General features: G+C 38.8%; 2 protein-coding genes across 4 annotated transcripts in view; one reads left to right on the forward strand and one right to left on the reverse strand.

The window, feature by feature from the left end:
• zgc:65894 overlaps window positions 1–22,383 on the reverse strand; it is a 108,390-nt gene that overhangs the window by 75,317 nt on the left and 10,690 nt on the right. The gene's annotated exons all lie outside the window — the stretch shown is intronic.
• The window catches only part of c3a.3 (complement C3a, tandem duplicate 3), a 45,926-nt gene that overhangs the window by 18,040 nt on the left and 5,503 nt on the right, over window positions 1–22,383 (forward strand). For 2 of the 3 annotated variants that reach the window (XM_087236176.1, XM_087236175.1), the window contains 19 exons: window positions 1,222–1,330; window positions 1,471–1,559; window positions 1,668–1,810; window positions 7,238–7,444; window positions 7,550–7,610; window positions 7,784–7,867; window positions 10,516–10,719; window positions 10,829–10,904; window positions 11,038–11,197; window positions 11,326–11,421; window positions 11,520–11,676; window positions 13,798–13,961; window positions 14,504–14,662; window positions 15,195–15,254; window positions 15,338–15,428; window positions 16,629–16,674; window positions 19,906–19,996; window positions 20,102–20,191; window positions 22,016–22,121. In XM_087236176.1, the coding sequence (XP_087092302.1) occupies window positions 1,222–1,330; window positions 1,471–1,559; window positions 1,668–1,810; window positions 7,238–7,444; window positions 7,550–7,610; window positions 7,784–7,867; window positions 10,516–10,719; window positions 10,829–10,904; window positions 11,038–11,197; window positions 11,326–11,421; window positions 11,520–11,676; window positions 13,798–13,961; window positions 14,504–14,662; window positions 15,195–15,254; window positions 15,338–15,428; window positions 16,629–16,674; window positions 19,906–19,996; window positions 20,102–20,191; window positions 22,016–22,121 (2,193 nt within the window). Of the gene's footprint in view, window positions 1–1,218; window positions 1,331–1,470; window positions 1,560–1,667; window positions 1,811–7,237; window positions 7,445–7,549; window positions 7,611–7,783; window positions 7,868–10,515; window positions 10,720–10,828; window positions 10,905–11,037; window positions 11,198–11,325; window positions 11,422–11,519; window positions 11,677–13,797; window positions 13,962–14,503; window positions 14,663–15,194; window positions 15,255–15,337; window positions 15,429–16,628; window positions 16,675–19,905; window positions 19,997–20,101; window positions 20,192–22,015; window positions 22,122–22,383 lie in introns of all 3 variants that reach the window. The other variant, NM_001037236.2, reaches the window with a different exon arrangement.

A 22,383-nucleotide genomic window follows, 5' to 3' on the forward strand; every position in this document is an offset into this window, starting at 1 on the left:
GCCCTCAAATATATGCTGCACGAGTGCAGATTTTCTAGCGCGCCCCCAAATAAACAGGGCTGAAGTGTTATTTAGTACGTTTATGTACCGAGTATGTCTCCAACATTTATTAGACTTGCTAGGAATATTTATGAATGTCACTGATAGAGTTGCGAAGCGGACCGTGGCATTAATGCATCCTGAAGTAAAGTGAAACGGCTATAAACTCCAAGTAGATAAAGTCATTATACGCAAAGCCATAGACCTTTATCTATAAATAAAGTATAATTATGGAAACTGTGTTCATCATAACTGAGAGCTACGTTGTGTTTGCTGGTCTCACGCATCACGCACCTGTCAGTCAGTCTGTCAGAACGTCGTCTTAAAGGGTTAAACAGAACGCACAGCACTACTACGGTCACAGAAAAGTTTGCGCTGTTATAATTCACTTACCTTTTCATACGTTTTCGGTGCGCATTACCCGCTATTTAAAAAAAGATCCAATATTTTGAATAAGAAGCTGTAATGTAGCCGTGGTGGGATGAATTTTGGTGAGGCGCCCCGCCACGGAAGAGGGAATGTAGCGGAAACCATGCTGCTGAAGTCAAAACTTTTAGCCCCTCCCGAATTATTAGCCTCCCTGTTTATTTCTTTACCCAATATCATTTCTATTAACTGAATTTTTTCTGAAATTCTATTAACTGACAGCAAAAAACATTTGACTAGATACTACTTTAAGACACTTCTATACAACTTAAAGGGACATTTAAAGGCTTAACTGGGTTAATTAGGTTACCTAGGCAGGTTATTGTATAAGGATGGTTTGATCAATAGACGATCAGAAATAAATACAGCTTGAGTTTAAAATGGAGTTTAAAAAATTAAAAACTGCTTTTGTTTTAGCCGAAAAAAAGCAAATAAGACTTTCTCCAGAAGAAAAATATTATCAGACATACTGTGAAAATTCCCTTTCTCTGTTAAACATCAATTGGGAAATATTTAAAAAACAATCAAAAAAAAAAATCATAGAGGGGCTAATAATTCTGACTTTAACTGTATATATCGAAATTCATAAAAATGTTGACCATTTTGAAATATAATTTTTTTTTCCTATATCACCCAGCCCTAGAAGAAATAGCAAAAAATATAGATTGTGTCTGGCTCTGCTTGTAGCTTAACAATGCTTTACAATCTAATCTACTGTGTGCCTTTAGTATATTCTGACATTTATCATTACAGAAGATGATGAAGAGACTTATGAAGAGGATTATGAAGACTATGATGACATTACATCACGCAAGCAGTTTCCTGAGAGCTGGCTTTGGGAGGAGTTTGATCTCTGTGACAAATGGTGGGTAAAAGAAGACTTTTAGACTGTAAACTGAGCCATCAAACATGACCTCTGGCATATAAAAGCAAATAATCCACATGATCTCATTTGATTTGAGCAGTTAACACAACAAAACATTTTGTATCTTTCTAATTACCTAGTTCAAAACCAAGCAAGAACAAAGTGACGTACCTGAAAGACTCTATTACTACCTGGCAGATCTTGGCAATCAGCCTCTCACCAACACACGGTAACGTGATTCTGCAAACCCAGAATACGCATTCTGAAAAAAGCCACCATAATTATACAGGAGCAACTGCTTTAAAACCTTGCTGTGTGGGTTTCTTCCTCCCTAAAGGCATCTGTGTGGCAGAACCTGAGGAGATCGTCGTTTTTAAGAGTTTTTTCATTGACCTCAAAGTGCCTTACTCAGCTGTACGAGGTGAACAAGTGGAAATCAAGGCCATTATTCACAACTACACCCCCAAACACCTGAAGAAGGTAGGTTTGACAGTTGGGTAGGCTGGCTTTCAGAATGTATTAATTATTACCACATGCATCATAGTAACCATTTATACCCGAGTCAAATGACAGTAAGCACTGCTTCTGAAAACCATTTGTTTGTTTGTTTAATCTTTTGTTTAATCTTTGTCCGTTCTGCTTGGCACAGAATGGACATGTGTCTTTCTTGCACCATAACTACAAGCACACGACAATCAGATAATAATAATACTCCGCAACACATTAAAAACTATATTAGCCCCATACACATTACTGCAGATGATTCTTTACGACCAGCCCCTTCACATCAAACAGTAATCTGATTCAGGACAACAACGGCTATTGGGACAAATGACTTTTTATAAGCATCTCTTCGGGCTCTAGGAATTTTAAGCCTGCGTCCTGGTGGTAACACTGAGTGAAGGGGATGTGTTGTGGACTATCTTTAAAAATCACAATTACTGTTTTTTCCATAAAGGAGTCAAATAAAATATGTAGCGAATGTTGCTTGTAACCAGTTATCTTATTTGCTTGATTGATAATTTGAGGTAATTTCTTCTTTTGTTTCAGTGTCATGTTAACAAACCATAAACAATATTATATGTGCGAACAATATGAATGATCTACAGTGCATCTGGAAAGTATTTAGAGCGCTTCCCCTTTTTTTTTTTTTTACAGCCTTATTCTGCAATGTATTAGATAATAGAGTTTTTGAAATTGCGGCCAATTTATTCAATTAAAAAAGCTGAAAAATTAGATGTACATCAGTATTCACAGCCTTTGCTCAATTCTTGGTTGATGCACCTCAATTACAGCCTCAAGTCTTGTTTAATGTGATGCCACAAGCTAAGCACACCTGTCTTTGGGAATTCTTGCCCATCCCTCTTTGCAGCATCTCTCAAGCTCCATCGGGTTGCATAGGAAGCGATGGTGTACAGCCATTTTCAGATCTCTCCAGAGATGTTCAATAGGATTTAGATCTGGGCTCTGGCTAGGCCACTCAAGGACATTCACAGAGTTGTTGTGAAGCCACTCCATTGATGTTTTGGCGGTGTGTTTTGGCTCATTGTCCTGCTGGAAGATGAACCGTCGCCCCAGTCTGAGGTCAAGAGCACTCTGAAAGCAGGTCTTCATTCAGGATGTCTCTGTACATTGCTGCATTCATCTTTCCCTCTATCCTGACTAGTCTTCCAGTTCCTGCTGCTGACATCATACGGCTATGCGTCAATGCCGTAACATACGCATGCGTTTGACACAGAATCAGCCTTAAAGCAGGTCGCACACCAGAAGCGCCGCTTGACGACGCGCAGCGCCATGCATTTTAGAATTCGCAAGTCAGTGGCTGTCCGCGGCGCCCAGCCACGACTCATGACTGTTCATATTTTTGTCATGCCACAGAGCGCCATCTAAATAGTTTCATTTTTAATAACATGCAAATGTGCACGTCTGGTGTGTGATACTATTAACTTTCATGTGCGCGCTGTGCCGCGGCTCTAAGTCAAAGTGCGCAGTACAGCGCATGTGGCGAGCGACTCCTTTCATGAACAAGCATGATGGCGTTCATCTAATTTGCCTAAACTAAGCATTCTACAGTATGGCTATATTTTACAATCAAAGATTCTGACACACAGTGTCAGTGTAGGGGAGAAACACATCAAACTTATGAAATGTGTGGGGCTCATGGAATCAACTTAAAGGCGAGGAATGGACTGTGTTTGACAGCTTGTGACATCATCTGGCACTTTCAGTGAGTATGTTTACATGGACACCAATAGTTAGATTTTCATATGATTAAGACAATACTCTGATCAAGAGTCTACCACATAAACAGTGATTTTTGATTATCTTAAAAGACCACAGACACAAACTGCGAAGGAAACATTTATAGGCTGGTGACGCAATGACGTTACTGGATAATGTAAACACCTGAATCATATAATTGTCTTATCAGTGACGTAGTGCAAAATGTGGAGGTCCCCCTGCAAGGATCACTGACGGGGCCGCCAAAGAAAGGGGGGGGGGGCAACACGGGGAAGCGATCACAAATTGAGGAGCGGGAAAGGGAGGCGGGGTGGAGCGACAATGCGGGAAAGCCTTTACAAACTGAGGAGTGATCACAAACTTGGAGCGTGAAAGGGGGGCGGACCAACAACGCGGGGAATCCTTGACAAACTGAGGAGCGATCACAAACCGAAAGCGTCAAAGTAACCAGAAGTCATTCATTTTTAATGTGAACTGGCGGCGAGGAACAGCACGGCGCGTCTTCCCGGTGTGAGCGTCGAGGAGAGTTAAAATCAAGTCAACTTTATAGTACGAGCTATGACGCAGTTCGGCGGCAAGCAGTCAGAATGAAGTAATCCACCGCTTGAGAGGAGTTCAGAGAACACAGACCTGTGAACTGTGACCTGTGATCCGACCACAGTTGTTCCCAAGAGTTTGAATATTGCGGTTGCCGGATTTTCAATTATTGAAAATCGCGATGACGCGGGGCCCCCTATTCACGTGGGCCCGTCTGATACGCCAATGTGTCTTATATAGATTAAGACAAATCATTAGATCACTGATGTCCATGTAAAAGTAGTCACAAGCCCCAAACCCAGAAAAAAGGTGTTCTGAGAAAAAAAGGAGTGCGACCAGTTTTTATTGCAAAATGTTCACCACATGCACGGATTTGGGAGACATTCACGCAGAATGCTTCTTTGCACTTGAAACGTAAAACGGAGCGCTCAGGAATGGTTTAAAACAGTTGTCATGTCAACTTGCTGAAGTAAACAAAGCCCGTAATGCTCGCCCCGCCTTCGCGCTCTTCTTATTGGCCCACTGCTCTAGCACTGAAATATCAGCTGTCAATCACCCAGTCAATGCCTTCTGGCTTGGGATGACAGAGAGAGCTACTACCGCGAAAAATGCGGAAAAAGCGCAGAAGATGAGAATGAAGATAACAGTGGCAGATTTTGTTTTAGAAACTATGGCATCTAAAGTTACAGATAATAGCCCCTTTCACACATACAACCTTTCCGGAAAACTACTGGCAATTTTCCGGAAAGGTTGTATGTGTGAACAGGTCCTTTTTGAAAATACCGGTAAATTCGTTCTGGCTATTTTCCGGAAAGAGAAGTTGTAACATTACCAGCAATTTGCCGGAATGCTGCACTGTGTGAATGCAGAAGGAAGATTCCCGTAATAAGCGCGTGCACGTCTAGAACGTGCTGACGTGAGATGTCTGCTTTAGCCAATCACAACAGTCAGAAGCATTTACGTCCGCGCGGTTTGTGAGAATAAAAGCCTTTGAATATTTTTCCAGACACATTTAGCTGCTAGAAGTTAGTCAGATCACGCTTATATGTTCTTCTTTATGCCAACTGTGTAAATAATCATCGATGAGATGCTTATGATAAGCCGTTGTTTGTTTACCTTCAAGCTTTGCGTGTGCCTGTGAAACAGCCTGTGAGCGCCTGCACACGCACATATTATGAACATCTCGACATGCGAAAGTGATCCTGCGAAAGTTGCTCACAATATTGATCATCCACAGAGTTTGTAATTTAGTCAAATGTTTACAAATACAAGCGCAGCCGTTTAAAGCTCATTTGTGGTGAATGATGTCAGAATTTACCGGTATTTTGGAATGGATGTGTGAATGCTCTTTTCCGGAAAATTTCCGTAACGTTCTCGCCTGTGTGAACAGCACTTTTTTGAATATACCGGTAAAGTCGTTCCGGAAATTTTCCAGATATTTACCGGTATCACTGTGTGAAAGGGGCTAATGACACATCTTAGTAATGATCATGTGCTGAATGTTACAATTTTCCAAGAGTTGATAAAAGACTTCCATTGGTTTCAAGTCCCCTATGAAAAGTCTGTGGGATGGAATTTTCAGGTAACTGTTTGCCACATCTAGCACGAGAGCTTCTGTTTAATCCTTCATATAATTGCTAGATGTCAAAAGTATCAGTGCAACATCAGACAGCACTCGTGAGAACAGCACAGTTATACCATTAACAGATTCATTCATGTCAAGCAGTGCGTGCAGTGCCGGTGAGCGCTCCGTGTAGCTTTCGGTCACTCAGTTATGTTATAAAAATGTATTTTCTTGTGATAACGGGATTTCGTTGAGACATTTTTTCCTCACGCTTGCATATATATTTTTTTGCTAGTTAGTTTGATTACTGTTGATTTCAAATATATATATATATATATATATATATATATATATATATATATATATATATATATATATATATATATATATATATATATTTTTTTTTTTTTTTTTTTTTGTCAATTTATTTTGTGGCTAAAAAGTATTGGTTCAGGCACCGCTTTGGCACCAGAACCATTTTAAAAGTATCGATTTAGCACCGGTATGGAAAAAACCAAACAACCCAACACTAGTCAATACTGACGTACATGTGATTTTTCAGCTTTTTTATTTTGAATAAATTTTAAAAACTCTTTTTTTCACATTGTCATTATAGGGGATTGTGTGTAGAATGTTGAGGAAATAAATGGATTTCATTTATTTTTGAATAAGGCTGCAACAAACAAATGTGGAAAAAGTGAAGCGCTAAAAATACTTTCCAGATGCACTGTATATACCATGTTTAAAGTCTGTCTACTAACATTAAAAATTCTCAACTTGTGGAGGAGGCGCAGACTTCCCTTCAATTGGCCTCTACATTACTATCAAAATTTAGTTTTTTGTCAAAAATTGTGCCTAAATACTTAAAATTTGAATATTTTTTCATTTATGATGACTGGATGGGTTATGAAATCTAGTATCTACTGCTCTTGTTTGACTCCCCAGACATAGCTCTTTTGTTTTTACAATATTAAGATGTAATAAACTTTAACTGAACCAGTCTATGATACTATCAATATATTTAAAATATAAGGAGTTATTAATGTCTTCCTGGCAGAAAACCAATGCCAGATCATCAGCATACTTTATAAGAGCGAGTTTATCATTAATATTGCTATGCATTTATTGAAATAATTAGAAAATAAAATAGGGGACAATACACATCCCTGAGGCACCCCAACATTTAAAACAGAGCAGTCAGACATAACATGATCAACACAGACACGTTGTGGTCATTTATGTAAAAATTCTCTGGTCCATACAATCAACCAACCGCTTACTCCTAAATTATGAAGACGTTTTAAAAGAAGGTTAGGTCAAACAGTGTTAAAGGCAGCTAAGAAATCCATGAGAAGTATTCTAATATACATATTTGTAAGAGTGATTGGATGGAAATTATTGAACAAATTTGCATGCAGGTTTTTGTCACTCTAAAGAAAAGTGTTGTATAGTATCATGTACAAAAACAGAAAAGTCCTTCATCATTCATCACACATTTCATTTATTTTTGGAGGAGGTTTCCTCTATATGTTGAAGGGATTTTTGTCTCCTGCTGTTTTCACCAGGTTCGTGTGGAGTTTTTGGAGACAGCAGGTGTTTGCAGTGCTGCCAGTAAGAAAGGGAAATACAGAGCAACAGTAAATGTTGACAAGGACTCCAGCATAGCAGTTTCATTTGTGATCGTTCCAATGACACTGGAAAGTCAGCATATTGAGGTGAAAGCTTCAATATTAGATTATACAGATGGAGTTAGAAAGACCCTGAAGGTGGTGGTACGTCTGATGCAGTTTCAGGACTTAATATGATAGATCTTTCTCATATGTTTCAATAGATCAAGTAGAGTTCCACTGATAGTTAACATGCTCTCTTTCTTTCAGTCTGAAGGTGTGCTGACTAAATTCCAAAGCCAAAAACTGGAGCTCAATCCGGCCAAAAAAGGTTTGTTTTTTTCCTGTGAATCACACAACAACATTATGCTTTCCTTAACATTACTTCCATGATATTTTAATTGCTTAATCACAATCCAAAAGTGTACAAAATCTATTCAGCACACAACTCATGTCTCTTCCTCTACATATTCTGTTTCCTCTACATTATGTCAAATGGAACAGGGGAGCAGCCCTTACTTCTTAGAGCTGGTATACCAGGAGATCAGGTTCCAGGCACACCCGTTCACTCGTACATCACAGTTACTGGTAAGATGAAAATGTTTTCAAAAAAATTTCAAACGTGTAGAATAAATATACAGTTGAAGTCAGAATTAGAAGCCCCCCTTTGATTTTTTCTGCACCGAAGCAGATCCGAAACACACAGGTCACGTGACTAAAGTGTTTCAAAACATTGATCAATTCAGAAGCGTTTCGAGACCTGGAGAATCTGCATTTGACTGACATGGTCAGATTCAAGTTTCTAACTCGTATGGCCTAGTGGATAATGTGTGTGCACGTTCTTACTGTGTTTCAATCTAATTTTGGGTTCGAATCCCGACTAGTACAAATACTCCAAAATCATGATTCTATGCATTTTACTCATGTTTCTGTTTTATGGTGTAGTCTAGATAGGATACAGCTGCGGATACGCCACCAATTTAGCACCATTTTTGTAACACTGTAAAACAATAATTAATATTTTTACAGTACAGTGATGGGTTTAGGTTTTGAATAGACGTTAATAAAATACAATGGGAAATTTAATTAATAATATAAATAATTATTGTTAACTTCTGGCCACAACTTTATCTGATCTAGCAACAACCCTGTTTTATGACCAAAACAATACAAATTTATTTACAAGGCGTTTATTCGGATGTCAGAGCAATGTTGAAACAAAACGATACAAGAACAACACATTACCAAGTGGTACTAAAGCATTTTAAAATAGCTGTATCAGCCTGGATTCAAACCCACTATCCCCGCATGGTGGTTACGAACTTTAACCGCTCGACTAAACCACTTGTAGGTTTAAGGCTATAAAGTGGGGTTTCATACCTCAATTTGCTCAACTGTTCTTTGCTGAAGCTGTTTCAGTGCAATACAAATAAAATGACCACTAGGTGTCACCGTAGAGTGGGGTTTCGAAACGTTTCGAAGCTTCGACACATTTGCTTCGACTGTTTCAGTGTTTCACGAAGCCTCGCTTTGCCCACCCATACCAATTGCAGACAAAATTACTTATTATTAAAATAAAACAAGAAGGGAAAAACAAACTACCTCGAGGGGGAAAACATAAAAGGCAAAAACAAACTTGACTGGGCTGGCAGGACAAAGCAGGGCTGGACACAACAAGTCAGGAAAATATCAACGACGAACTGGCACAGGACAGAAGACAGGAGGAGAATATAAACAGAAGTAAATTAACACACAATCATATGATCACAATTAACTAATAATGGGTGGGACAAGAAGGGTGGGACAAGACAATAGACAGGAGAACACATGACACAAAGAGACAGCACAGGCCATGCGCTCACACAAAACAAGACTAGAACACGCAGCCAATGAGATAACTCATTAACCGCATGTTCATGACAACACAAGCATGCGGTGCATGTAAACACGCACCACATGCTAAACACAACACCAACAGAAGACTGAACGCAAGACACGAGTACATGATGAATGAAAACACTCACCATGCATTCACACACGCAGCATGCACGTTTCATCCCAGCGCCAACCGAAACCAAAACCAACTGGACTGAGACGCTGGGAATGAAACCCCACGCTGCAGACAGACAAACGTGAACACCCGGATGGGAGTGCGCACCTGCAAACACCTCACGCAACCGTATCAAGCGGGGGGGCGCAAAGTCCATGCGCCTTCACAAATGGCGCTCATACAGAGACACACAAACACATGACAAAACAAGTGCTCGACCCAAGAAAACTCAAGCTGAGCACAAAAGGACAGAACTAGACAGAGCTAGTGTCCAGTCTCTGCCACAAAAACAAGAATTTACAAGACCAGAGTGGCAGAACCTTGACAATAACTTGCCTGTACAACCTATCCTGCCTAGCTAACCTAATTAAGCCTTTAAATGTCACTCTAAGCTGTATAGAAGTGTTTAGAAGAATATCTAGCCTAATATTATTTACTATCATCATAGAGATAAGTTATTAAAACTATTATGTTTAGAAATGTGTTGAAGAAATCTGCTCTCTGTTAAACAGAAATTGGGGGAAAAAATAAACAGGGGGGGCTAGAAGGGTATCTTCTGTGTAAAACATATACGGGAATAGTCTGTGATTCATTTCCGATTTGGCGACCGCCGATAAATAAGGGACTAAGCTGAAGGAAAATGAATGAATGAACCCTTAACCCATGGCTTCTTAACACATGTTTTTCACCAAACTGTGTTTGACAATGAGCTTATTGCTTAAAAACAGCTGATGATTGGGTCGCTACTGTTAATTGCATCCATTTGGGCTGTTTTAATACCAAATTTCTAGGGTCAAATTCTCACATCATGGAGTGCTCGTCTTAAAAAAGAAAATATTTCAGTGATTTTTGCATGATTTTGCAATGTCTGGCATTCAGGGCGTATCTTCTTTAGTCATGATATTGAGGGTGGTAAGAGTTGGCCTTAGATTATGCTTCATTAGTTCCAGCAGTTTTGTGGTAAGTAGTCATATGCTTTTACTTTTGCTGTTGTTTTTGTCAATTTTATAATACTTCATTTTGTGATGTTCAGAGTTAGTTCATATTGATGTGTCTGGGTGTCTAAAGTATGCAGAAGCTCTACCCTTTATGTCTAAAATAAAGTTTTATCTTAATGATGTAATCATGTAGTTACATAATGATTCTCAAGGGCAATGCTTTTGCTTTCTTACTTTTATCCCTCTAGGTGAAGAAATCAGTCAGTCGATTGAGCATGCCATCAATGGAAGCTTCATGGGAGAACTTATCAAACGGCCAGGAGGATGTGGAGAGCAGAACATGGCTAAAATGACTTTGCCTGTTGTTGCTACTCATTATCTGGACAACACCAATCAGTGGGAATCTGTTGGCATTGACCGCCGTAAAGTTGCCATTAACCATATCAAAACAGGTCAGGATACAACAGATAAACAGAGTCTGAATCAAAATGTAAAAGCAGTCATCGATGTTCTCCCAAATTGTGAAATGGACATTAAAATAAAGATTTGTTCTTCATTAAGGTTATGATGGGCAGCTAAAGTACCGTAAACCTGATGGATCTTACGCTATCTGGATTAACACGCCGAGTAGTACATGGTATTTTGTTTTCCCAGCTTTCTTCTTTTTCTTCCAGTTTGTCACCTTATGTGTTTTTTTGCCATGTATTTTACACTTGTAACACAATATTACTTATTAATTATTAATTTGGTTCTGTTTCTGTTTGTTAAAGGCTGACAGCATATGTGGCTAAAGTCTTCGCCATGGCCAATGATTTTTTTGCTATAGAAGAAAATGTGATCTGCAGCGCCCTGAAGTGGCTGGTTATGCACAAACAACTACCAGATGGCTCTTTTAAAGAGGATGCACCTGTATATGACAAAAGTATAATGGTAAATTGAATGTTTTTAAATTAATGTCTTAGTCCTGAATAGATTCAGATACTCTTTAGTGTTTAGTTTGCTACATTTGATGATTTATTATAAAAACACATATTTGTAATTTTTGTGCTTTATTTCAGGGTGGGATAGAAGGCCAAAACACTGATGTCTCTCTGACAGCATTTGTCTTGATTGCCATGCAAGAGGGCAAAGAGATCTGTGGGGGAACAGTTGGTGTGAGTATACCCCTTCCAACACTTTTTCACCTTAAATAAATAGTTTATTTTTCTACTCTTCCTCTTGTTTATAACACACTATTTGCACTCTTTTATAGAGTCTGCATGAAAGCATGAGGAAGGCTGTTGCTTTCTTGAAAGATCAGCTTCCAAAACTGACCAATCCTTATGCAGTTGCTTTGACGTCCTACGCCCTGGCCAACGCTGACAGTCTTAATAAAGCAATCTTGATGATGCATTCCACTAAAGTAAACGGTCAGTAGCACCAACAAAATACATTGTGGAAGAACATGGAACATTAAAATTACGCAGATTCAAATTATGAATTAATAATACTTTGTTACATTCGTATAGTCCTTTTCTACACACCCAAAGCGATTTAAGGATTTGGGAAAATCTCCTCAACCCCCACCAGTGTTTATAGTCCACCTAAATGACGTGATGGCAGCCATTTTTCTGCCAGAACGGATACCAGCTAATTGGTGGAGAGGAGACAAATGACTGATGGAGGGGATGATTAGGAGGCTTTGAAAAGCAAAGGGGAGAGGGCCAGTCGAAGTCCTGGAACTTTTTTGTGACAAAGTCAATTTTAATATGGGGATGGAGACAGTGGGCAAATTTGGCCAGGATAATCCCCTACTCTTTTTCCGAAGGACGAAGGATTTTTAACGACCACTGACCGATACTGACCGGGCACAGCCCTGCCAAGCTTCAGTGGGCGACCATATGAGAGTTTCAGAGAGCTTATACATTGCATAAAAAGTAGTTGCAAAGCTTAACAAATGTGAAATGGTGACATGAAATGGAAAATCCTCCTCAACCCCCACTAGTGTTTATAGTCCACCTGAATGACGTAATGGCAGCCATTTTGTGCCAGAACAGATACCAGCTTATTGGTGGAGAGGAGACAAAAGCCCAGTTGGTGGAATGAACACCCTAACTGCTTCAGAACGGCAGAGTCACTCGCTGTCTTCAAAAAACGACTAAAAACTTAACTATTTAGTCTCCACTTCCCTTGATAATCTGCAATTGCCTCTCTGGTTCTACAGCTAACTGTATTACAAAAAAAAAATTCTAATGTTTTACTTCTTTACTTCTTACACTTTACATACCTGAAACTTGCCTACAGCACTTTATTCACTGTTGCTCTTATAGTTTTGTAAATTGCTTCCTTGCCTCATTTGTAAGTCGCTTTGGATAAAAGTGTCTAAATGTAAATGTAAATGTACAAATGAGCGATGGAGGGTTTGATAAGGAGGCTGTGACAAGCAAAGGGGAGAGGGCAAGTCAAAGTCCTGGGATTTTTTTGTGAGCACAGAGAGTCATGTGCTCAATTTAACGTCTCATCCTATCATTCTGCAGGGGACTGAATGATGCATAAATTACAATAAACAAATTAGCAATAAAAAAACAAGCATAGATAAATACAACAGATCAAAGAGATAAAAGTGAAATAAGCAGTATTTTGTAGGTTTCTGGGCGGTCTAACAGTATCCATATACAGAAATTGTAATCAAATGAAAATAACACAATTTACATTCTAAAAAATGATCATTATTAAAGTTACAAAGGGTGATATTTATTGTGCCTTACCGCTTTAATCTCTTCTGAAATGCTTGCACAGTCACAGGCCTTTTTACCAGCAATTTTCCGGAAAGGGATCATGTGTGAACAGGCCCTTTTTGAACATACCGGTAGATTTGTTCTGGCAATTTTCCAGAAAGAAAAGCTGTAACATTACCGGTAATATGCCGGAATGCTGTTCTGTGTGAACGCAGAAGGAAGATTGCCGGAGAGAGCATGTTCACGTTTAAAATGTGCTGACGTGAGACGTCTACTCCAGCCAATCAGAACATTCCGACGCATCCACATCCGCACTGTTTATGAAACTAAAAGCCTTTGAATATTTTTTCAGAAACATTTAGCAGCTAGATGTTAATCAGATAACGTTTCTATGTTCATTCTTAATGCCAACTGTGTAAAAATTATTGATAAAATGCTTATGATAAACCGCTGTTAGTTTATCTTCAAGCTCTGCTTCAGTTGTCCATTCACAGAATCTGTGTTCTAGTCAAATGTGTAAACATTTAGCTGCGGTTCGCTCATTTCTGGTTAATGATGTCAGAGTTTACCAGTATTTTGGAATTCCGGAACGTCCTTGCCTTTGTAAACAGTGCTTTTTTAAAATCGCTAAAGCTGTTATCAATGCTAAAACGATATATTGTACATCCCTAGTCCTGTTCCCTATACTGGGTTACTAGGACCCACCCCGACTGCAGGGTGAGCACCCCCTGCTGGCCTCACTCTTTAACTAGAAACCTAGTCTACCCATGTAGTATCCAATCATGTGTCTCTTCCTGTTTGTGTTTAAAACAGATGAAAGGTTCTGGAATGTCCCTGAACGGCAATATTACTCAATAGAGGCGACGGCCTATGCTGTGCTGGCACTCGTGAAGGCCAAAGACTATGATACAGCAGGAGAGGCAGTGCATTGGCTGGCCAAACAAAAGTCTAGTCATGGTGGTTATGACACTACACAGGTACAGTAACACCTCATCTTTTCACAATAGCTCGAGAACACAGTGTCTGCTTGTTATGAAAACCGTGACATCTGAAAAATCGCATCAAACCCATTTTTGTGTAGATCACAATAACCACAGGTAAAATGTGCACCGTACCTCACTACTTACCGTAGAAATTTCCAGCTGTGTTTGCATTCTTGTAAGTTAAGCCTATTCCTGATGAGTCCTGTGCTAATTCCAGCAAGACTCTGAACGGCACATCTGATGCCATAGGTCGCGTGACAGCAACAACATGGAGGGTGCAGTGCAGCTAAATTTATTTCATAACATAAAACACACATTTGTGTTGCGAAGTAGATTTTAAATAAAATAAAGTATATGTAATACAGCAAGCTATTTCAGACACACGATTCTCTGCAGGAAAGTATTTTAAGTCAGAGTCTTTAAATAAATATTGTGAATCGATTGGTTCTACTGATCGAAAGGTTGAAAAGCGTTTAATTTCTCCCAACAATACAATTGAATGTCAGTGTGAAATTCGTTGTCTTTGATTCCTCCAGGTGACCATCATGGTTTTCCAGGCTGTGGCAGAGTACCATGCGCAAACGCAAGACTTAAATAACTTTGACCTGAATGTGGAGCTGGTTGTGCCAGGAAGAAGAAAAACTGACAGATGGACCATTCAAAGAAGTAATGTGCATCTTGCGCGGTCAGGCAATGTAAGTACAGTAGTGGATCTCAACAGAATAGATCAGGGTCGAAACTTGTATGATGATTGTTCTGATGCTAATCATCTTGTCATCAACAACAATGTTGTGTTTGGTCAACAACATTTAGACTTTGGTCTGACCAAGAAGTTATCTGATCTGTCTGAGGGATTTATTAACCAGCAAAACACAAACAAAACAGCACCTCTTCAGTGCACTCTGATCCAATTCACTCCTTTACATTGACTATATAAGGGGACTAATATTGTTTGATAGCATAGGTGGTGATTTCATAAAAAAGAATATTTGCATGGTTTTAAAGTTAGGGTTAAGTTGTGGGCAAAATTATGGCCTAATTTCACACTGATCCAAATCAAGATTACACTGATATCACAATCTGATTGGTAGCATATATTTAGTCACTGCATGTGCTACCTACCTTTTGAAATGTAGTTAGCACAATCTGAGCAGGTAGTCCAAACCGTCAGAACATCAAGAATTAGATTGTTCTGATAACTTGAATATGTTTGTGTTCACTCAACAGGTGGATTTGAATAAGGACTTCACTGTGATTGCTAAAGGAACCGGATCAGCCATTCTCTCAGTGAGTGTCCACGAGTGTTTATATGGACAGCTGCAAGACTGAATGATACAAACTTGAAATCTGACACCTTCTGCTGTTTTCAGGTTCTGACGCTGTACTACGCCAGACCGTTTGAGAAGAAGACTGACTGTACTTTCTTTGATCTGAGTGTCAAATTGGATAAAATCCCTGAAAGTAAGATTGACAGTAATTTACTTTCTGTGGTACCTTCTATACATTGAGACGTTTCACACTGCATTTACTCTGGGTTATCATCTGTCTAAACCCCAGGTAGAGGAACATTTAACAATAGTAATCTAGAAGCCTATTACCACCACTTTTACACTGGGTTGTAAATCCTCATCCCTTTTGCAGAGGTTACCCCATTTTTCAGAGCTGAACTTATGCAGATGATTAGCAACCAACAACCAATCATGTGTCTCACATTCACATGCTTTGTACAGTCACAGAAACACTGCACTTTAATAATAATAATAATAATAATAATAATAATAATAATAATTCCTAACATTTACCTTGCGCTTTTCAGGACACCTAAAGTGCTTTACAAATTTTGGAGGAATCTCCTCATCCAATACCAGTGTGCAGCATCCACCTGGATGACGCAACAGTCATATTGCGCCAGACTGCACACCACACACCAGCTGATAAATGAAAAGGAGACAGAGTGATGAAATCAACTAGGATATGGGGATGGAGACAGTGGGCAAATTTAGCCAGGATAAAGGACGAAGGATTTTTAACAAACACAGAAAGTCAGGACCTCAGTTTAACGTCTTATCCGATAGACAGTGCTCACTGAACAGTATAGAGTCCCCATCAATATAATGGGGCATTAGGACCCACATCGACCACAGGTTGAGCACTACCTACTGGTCTTATTAACCCCATTTCCGGCTAGAACCTAGCTTTCCAATGTGGTCTTCCATTTAGGTAATGACTGAGCGCAGCCCTACCAAGTTTCAGTGGGGGACCATGTGAGAGTTTCAGAGAGCTAGCCACTGGCTATCTTATACATTGCATAAAAAGTAGTTGTAAAGCTTAACAAACGTGAAATAGTGACCAACAACGTGCAACTGTAATAAAGAATAGACAACTTTATTCAGATTTTATTCTCATGAAAAGTTCATATATGGTGTCACTAGGGATTATGGGCCTCATGCACAGATTTAGGAGAGTGCAGCGAAAACCAGCATATGAATACCCAGGATTTATTTTAACCCAGGGTAAAATATGAACAATGTGAAACAAGCCCACGACTCATTTTAGAATGAACCTGTTGATTATTTCAAGTGTGAAAAGCCTAAAACGCATTCGAAATGATTATCATTTTAGTTTGAACTAAATACACCAAATGTTTCTGTTTCCTTTTAGCAAAACCAGGAACCAATGGAACGTACAACTTCATCCTGGATTTCTTGTATGTGACCACATATTCCAATAAGCTTATTTTTATGTCAAGCTGTCAATTAATTTGTTATAATAATTTACACTTGTGTTCAGTTGCTTGAATCTGAGTTCAATTAAATCTAATTTTTGCCACATGTGTGGTATGCTTCTGAGCACGAGTGGTAGGTGGTTACCATTAGGGCTGGGCGATTTTTCGGTTTTTACGATTAATTCGAATTTACATTTTTGTAGGCGATTAAATTTTATATTAAATCGAGGTATCGCAATTTTTTTTATAAAATATTAGACACGTTATAATTGCACCATTGCGCTTTGGTTCACTCTCTGTATTACAGCCCATTCACATGGGGCTTCAGCGTCAACGCTTGACAAAGAGCGTGACTGAAGTTGGGGCGGACGCGATCGTCGTAGCAGCATCAGCAAAGGAAATTAGTCAGCAATAGGCCACTGTCTGAGCTGGTGTATTTGCATACAGCGATCTGATTGGCTGACGATTCCGTCGTCAAGTCGCGTGTTTTGCCTGACTGCCTTTTTGGGTATCAATCATGGTGGTGACGGACTGAACCCAGAGACTGGACAGCCTAATTTACCCCAATGCATGAAGCTGTGGGCATGCATCGCAGAGCTGGTGCAAACACAACAACTACAAGCATTTAAGTGTCTTAAGTTGTGTACTTTACTTTTGTTAATACCCTTGCATCAAACGCGCTTTGGTCCACTCTACTCCAGCACTGCCTGACGAGGGGGATTTACATTCAGACTAATGCAACAAGTGAAATCCTACATGACTTCACGCTTTACTAAGTCATGTCTGTGTGGATTGTCAGGACATATTCCCTTATAAAGTCGATAAACTCAATCTCTTAACATGTATGAAGGACGTATAAAAACCTGCCATGTGAAAAACCGCGCCGATCTTAGTTTGAACCGCGCTGATCTTAGTTTGGTTTGAAGACGAGCCGAGGTGAGATGCTGTAACAATGAAAAGTGAAATACCCGCCCCCATGACGTCATTTAGTGGACCTAGTTGAAACCCAGACAGGCAGTCAGGCAGCATAATACAGAGAGTGGTGCAAAGCGCATCAATTGATTGATATTTAAAAGGGGGGAAAAGATCAATAGAATAAATATATTATTTTATATTAGACACACATCTAGTGCTTGTATTTGCTCCTGCTATACGTCCACAACTCCACGCATAGGGTTAAATTAGGCTTTACAGTTTCCATGTTCAGTCCTTTACATCCACTGTATCTTTTTAAGAAAAAGGCAGCAGCATTACAACCTGTCATTCAACCAAAAGACAAAGTCAAAGCCGAGCTGACAGCCAATCTTTCCTAGACACAGCAAAGCTTGCAAAAAAATACTTCTGTATTCCTGCAACTGCAATATTTACACGTTTTTTTATTCAAATCTTCTTTGTTTTACATTTATTTACACCTTGTTGACCAATTTATGTATGGCATGGCCATTAACAATACAATGTTCCTTAACCAGATGCTTTTTCAAGTTACTTATGAAGAGAATTTTACTTTAGCCATGTTTTTGTAATGTTTAAGTTTACTAGTTACACAATAAAAAAAATAAATAAGTAAAAAAAATCTAAATTGAAATCGTGAAACGATCAAACTTTATAAAAAAAAAAATAAAGTTTGATCATATTTTTGCCATATCGCCCAGCCCTAGTTACCATAGTTTTTTTTTTTACCATAGTACACTGAATTCATGGTTTGGTTTGTACCTAAATTTTGTGGTCATGGTTTGATACGAGTATGGTACAACAAGAATAATAACAATTCCCCAATGCTTGCTTTTCTATTTATTCTGAACAGACAGAAGTGTTTCGTCACAATCAGAAGACTGTATTAAACTTTCAAAGGTTCAGCCCAACCTTCCCCTGAAACGAAGGAATACAGTAATTGTTCAAAAGCACAACAACGATTCAGTCTTGTGTGTTTTTGTGTAAAGAAAGAACTCAGGTGTGCATCAGATGTGACAGAGATCTTATTTTCCATTGTTTTTCTATGTAATCACGGTTGACAGATGTGTGTGTGACTTGCGTCTTATGCAGCTCCTCGCACATGAGCACCGTGGTTTATAGACTTTCAACCTTTACCCGCAGCGCTCATTACTGTCAGTTACAGAGCAGTGGACCAATCACAAAACAGAGCTTCTGTGTAGCAAAGTTGGCATGACAACGACTACAGAAACACTTATGAGCACTGCATCTCGTGTTTTCAGACTTAAATAAGCGTTCTTTGTGAACGGCTGCTCAGTGGCTGCACTGCTGTGGTTTTTTTTTCACTCTAAAGCTGGATATGTACTCTCCACCAATAATTTATACTTGTTTTTGTTCATATCTCGGACAGTTTTAGCTTTTAAAGTTTATTAACATTTTACTGACAGGAGAACATGAGTTGTTTGTTTGTTTGTTTTTTTGTGATTTAGCCTGCTCCACACTTCACACATTACTGTCTGGTTAGCTTCTGTTCTCTTCTAATGTTATCTGTTATAATTTATCTTATGATAACTGTTCTCTCTGTTTATTAAAAAAAATAACTTGTTCCTTAATTATAGTTTTGTAAATATTAAATTGTAATATATACATCAGTGCTAAACCTATGACTGGTGGAAAAACATATTTTGTAATTGTGTACCTGCGTCTGCACTTTCTATGGCCTCTTTTGCCTTTAACAAACTTATACCTAAGGTTTTTGCAAACCATTTAACAAAAACTTCCTGCTTTCCCACGGCTGTGGCAATTTCTGGCCAAGAATTATTGATCTGGTTATCTCTATTACCACGAATCATAAAGATGTCTCCAAGATCTCTTCAAAGTGTTTCATATTCAACTCAAATTAAATGTAGTGCCGTGCGAGCTGTTCGCTCAAGTTCAGCCGAAATCATGTCACGCGCATCAAAAACAAACTTCCACAAACACCACAATGACATCATATGTGCTGCGCGCACTCAAGTGAACTAGCGGATATGTCAAGTATAAACCAGGCTTAACAGTCACTGCGCATCTGGATCAACAGTATTCGCGATTGAGCATGAACCGAACCATCAGTTCTGTACTGTAATAGTTTGGGACGAACACATATACTGTTATAAATTTATATACTGTTATATATAATTATACTTTGAACTCAGGATGGCACTTCTAGTGTAAAATAAATTGACTAGATGAAGCAAAAGACCTGCAAAGCCTGGTGATATAACCTGCTCTCAATATTCACAGCTACAAAAACAAAAAAAATGACGCCACCATGACGATTCTGGACATTGGCTTGCCAACAGGATTTGATATCGATGAAGCTGATCTTAAACAGGTATTGTGATGGAGAACAAATGTGCTGTGTAACACACATCCACAGACACGACATAATAATATGATGATGTTGTGTGTTGATTGATTCATTTTTTCTTGCCTGCAGTTGTCCACAGGGAAGGAGAGATACATTCAGAAATATGAAAAGAATAAAGTGCTCTCAGAGCGAGGATCCCTCATCATCTACTTAAACAAGGTATTTCAGTGCACAGTATAGCTGCAATGCTTTAGTTCTCTATCAGCTAGGCTAAATCAAGTGCTGTTTTTGTAGACACAAACAAGAGTTGCAATTCAGTCAAGCATACTTCATTTATATATAAAGACTGACAACTAAAACTCAATAACATTTAGTTAGAAATGTTAATGTAGGTAAACTTCCAGTGCACAATACATGTAATCTTTTAACTCTTGTTTAAAAAATTAAAAAATAAAAAAAATTTAACCAAACAAAATTTTTAAATAACATTTGTACTTTGTTTTGATGCATTAATAGTGTTTCAAAGTATTCAGCTAAAAATAATCAGTCTAGAGCCCCTTTCACACATACAGACCTTTTCGGAAAATTACCGGCAGTTGTGTGTGTGTGTGAACAGGTCCTTTTTGAAATTACCGGTAAATTTGTTTTGGCAATTCGTTTGGCAAGGAAAGAGAAGTTCTAACATTACCAGTAATTTGCCGGAATTTGCTCTGTGTGGAAACGCAAAAGTAAAATTGCCGGAAAGAGCGTGTTCACGTCTAGAACGCGCTGACATGAGAGTCTCCTTTAGCCAACCAGAACATTCGGAAGCATTCACGTCTGCGCTGTTTATGAAAATAAAAGCCTTTGAATACTTTTCCAGACACATTTAGCTGCTAGATGTTAGTCAGATAACCTTTCCATGTTCCTTGTTAGCGGCAACTAGTTTTTAGTGTGGAAAACAATATCGATAAAATGCTTATGATCAACAGCTGTGAGTTTACCTTCAAGCTCTACTTCAGTCGCTTTACGCATGTGCACGTGAAGTGAAGGAGTGCTCCAGTGAGCGCCAGCACACACACGTATACATCTCGCAAAGCAGCTGCATGAAGGCTAAAGCTTTAAATAATGTGAAGCCATCAACAAAAGCCCGACCCCTTCTATTTGTACAAATACAAGCGCAGTTTAGAGCTCATTTCTGGTTAATGATGTCAGAATTAAGCTGTATTCTGGTATGGATGTGTGAATGATCCTCGTCTGTGTGAACAGCTTTTTGTAATTTACCGGTAAATTTGTTCCGGAAATTTTCAGAATATTTACCGGTATCACTGTGTGAAAGGGGCTTAGCATATACATTTCTAATGCTGTTTCTGCCAGATATTACTGAAATAAACATAACATGCTAATTAGAGAAACTGTCAAAAAAAGAACAATGTCCACAGTTTTCCCCCAATTCTCCAATCCAATATTTTGTGATAATGTTAGTATGTCACAAGCATAATATGAGAGCACCAAATGGACTTTTAATTTTCAGCCAGGCAGCCCAAGGGCTTCCAGTTACAAAATGTCTCCATGTTTTAGTGACAGTGACTCCAAAATGTTTTTCCGTTACAAAATTGTCACGTTTAAGAACTGATTTTTAAAAAAAATCATTGAACCTCACTGACTGTTACATATACGATATGAAGTGGGTCTCAGATCAGTCGAGACGCACTGCATTAGACTCAGTTTACCCCTGCCATGTCTTTAAATAGGACAGTTTATTTTACCCCAGTATTTTTGATGGAATTTCTGCGCTAGCCTGTTGCTACTGACTAGTGGTTACACCGGTTTTTCATCTCGTTTTACACTTGAACAACTAAATGAATGCTGAAGTCTATTTAACTGAATGTTTTGTAATTACATTACAACATCGATGCTGTAAAAACAACCTGGTGAAATTGAAAATAGTCACATTAAGGAAGTTTATCGTTGGCTTTAAAACTCTAGCTGTGCATAGAGCCCATTACAAAGGGGACATTTAAAACAGTGTTGTATAATGAATCTGCTTTGCTGTCTCATTAGGTTTCTCATGAAGTATCAGAAAAACTTGTCTTCAGAATGCACAAGACCTTTAATGTGGCTTTGCTTCAACCTGCTTCTGTCACCATATACGAGTATTACTCACCCGGTAAGCTGCTGTATGCACACCACACACACGGTATTCACACAAGCACGCATTACGCTTAATCCTGATTAATCACATCCCAAAAAAGCGTTATTTTATATATATAAAATTGACTGATGGCACTAATATGATCTATTGAATTGACACAGGATGTTATACAGCATGACTTATATCATGAGGGGAATTTTTTTTAATATAGCACAACCTTTTATTGTCAGGGCTCGACAATAAGGACTGACCAATGGCCCGGGGCCAGTGTGCGAGA

Source organism: Danio rerio, chromosome 1 (genome assembly GCF_052040795.2).
Source record: "Danio rerio strain M-AB ecotype USA chromosome 1, GRCz13ab, whole genome shotgun sequence".
Lineage (NCBI taxonomy): Eukaryota > Metazoa > Chordata > Actinopteri > Cypriniformes > Danionidae > Danio > Danio rerio.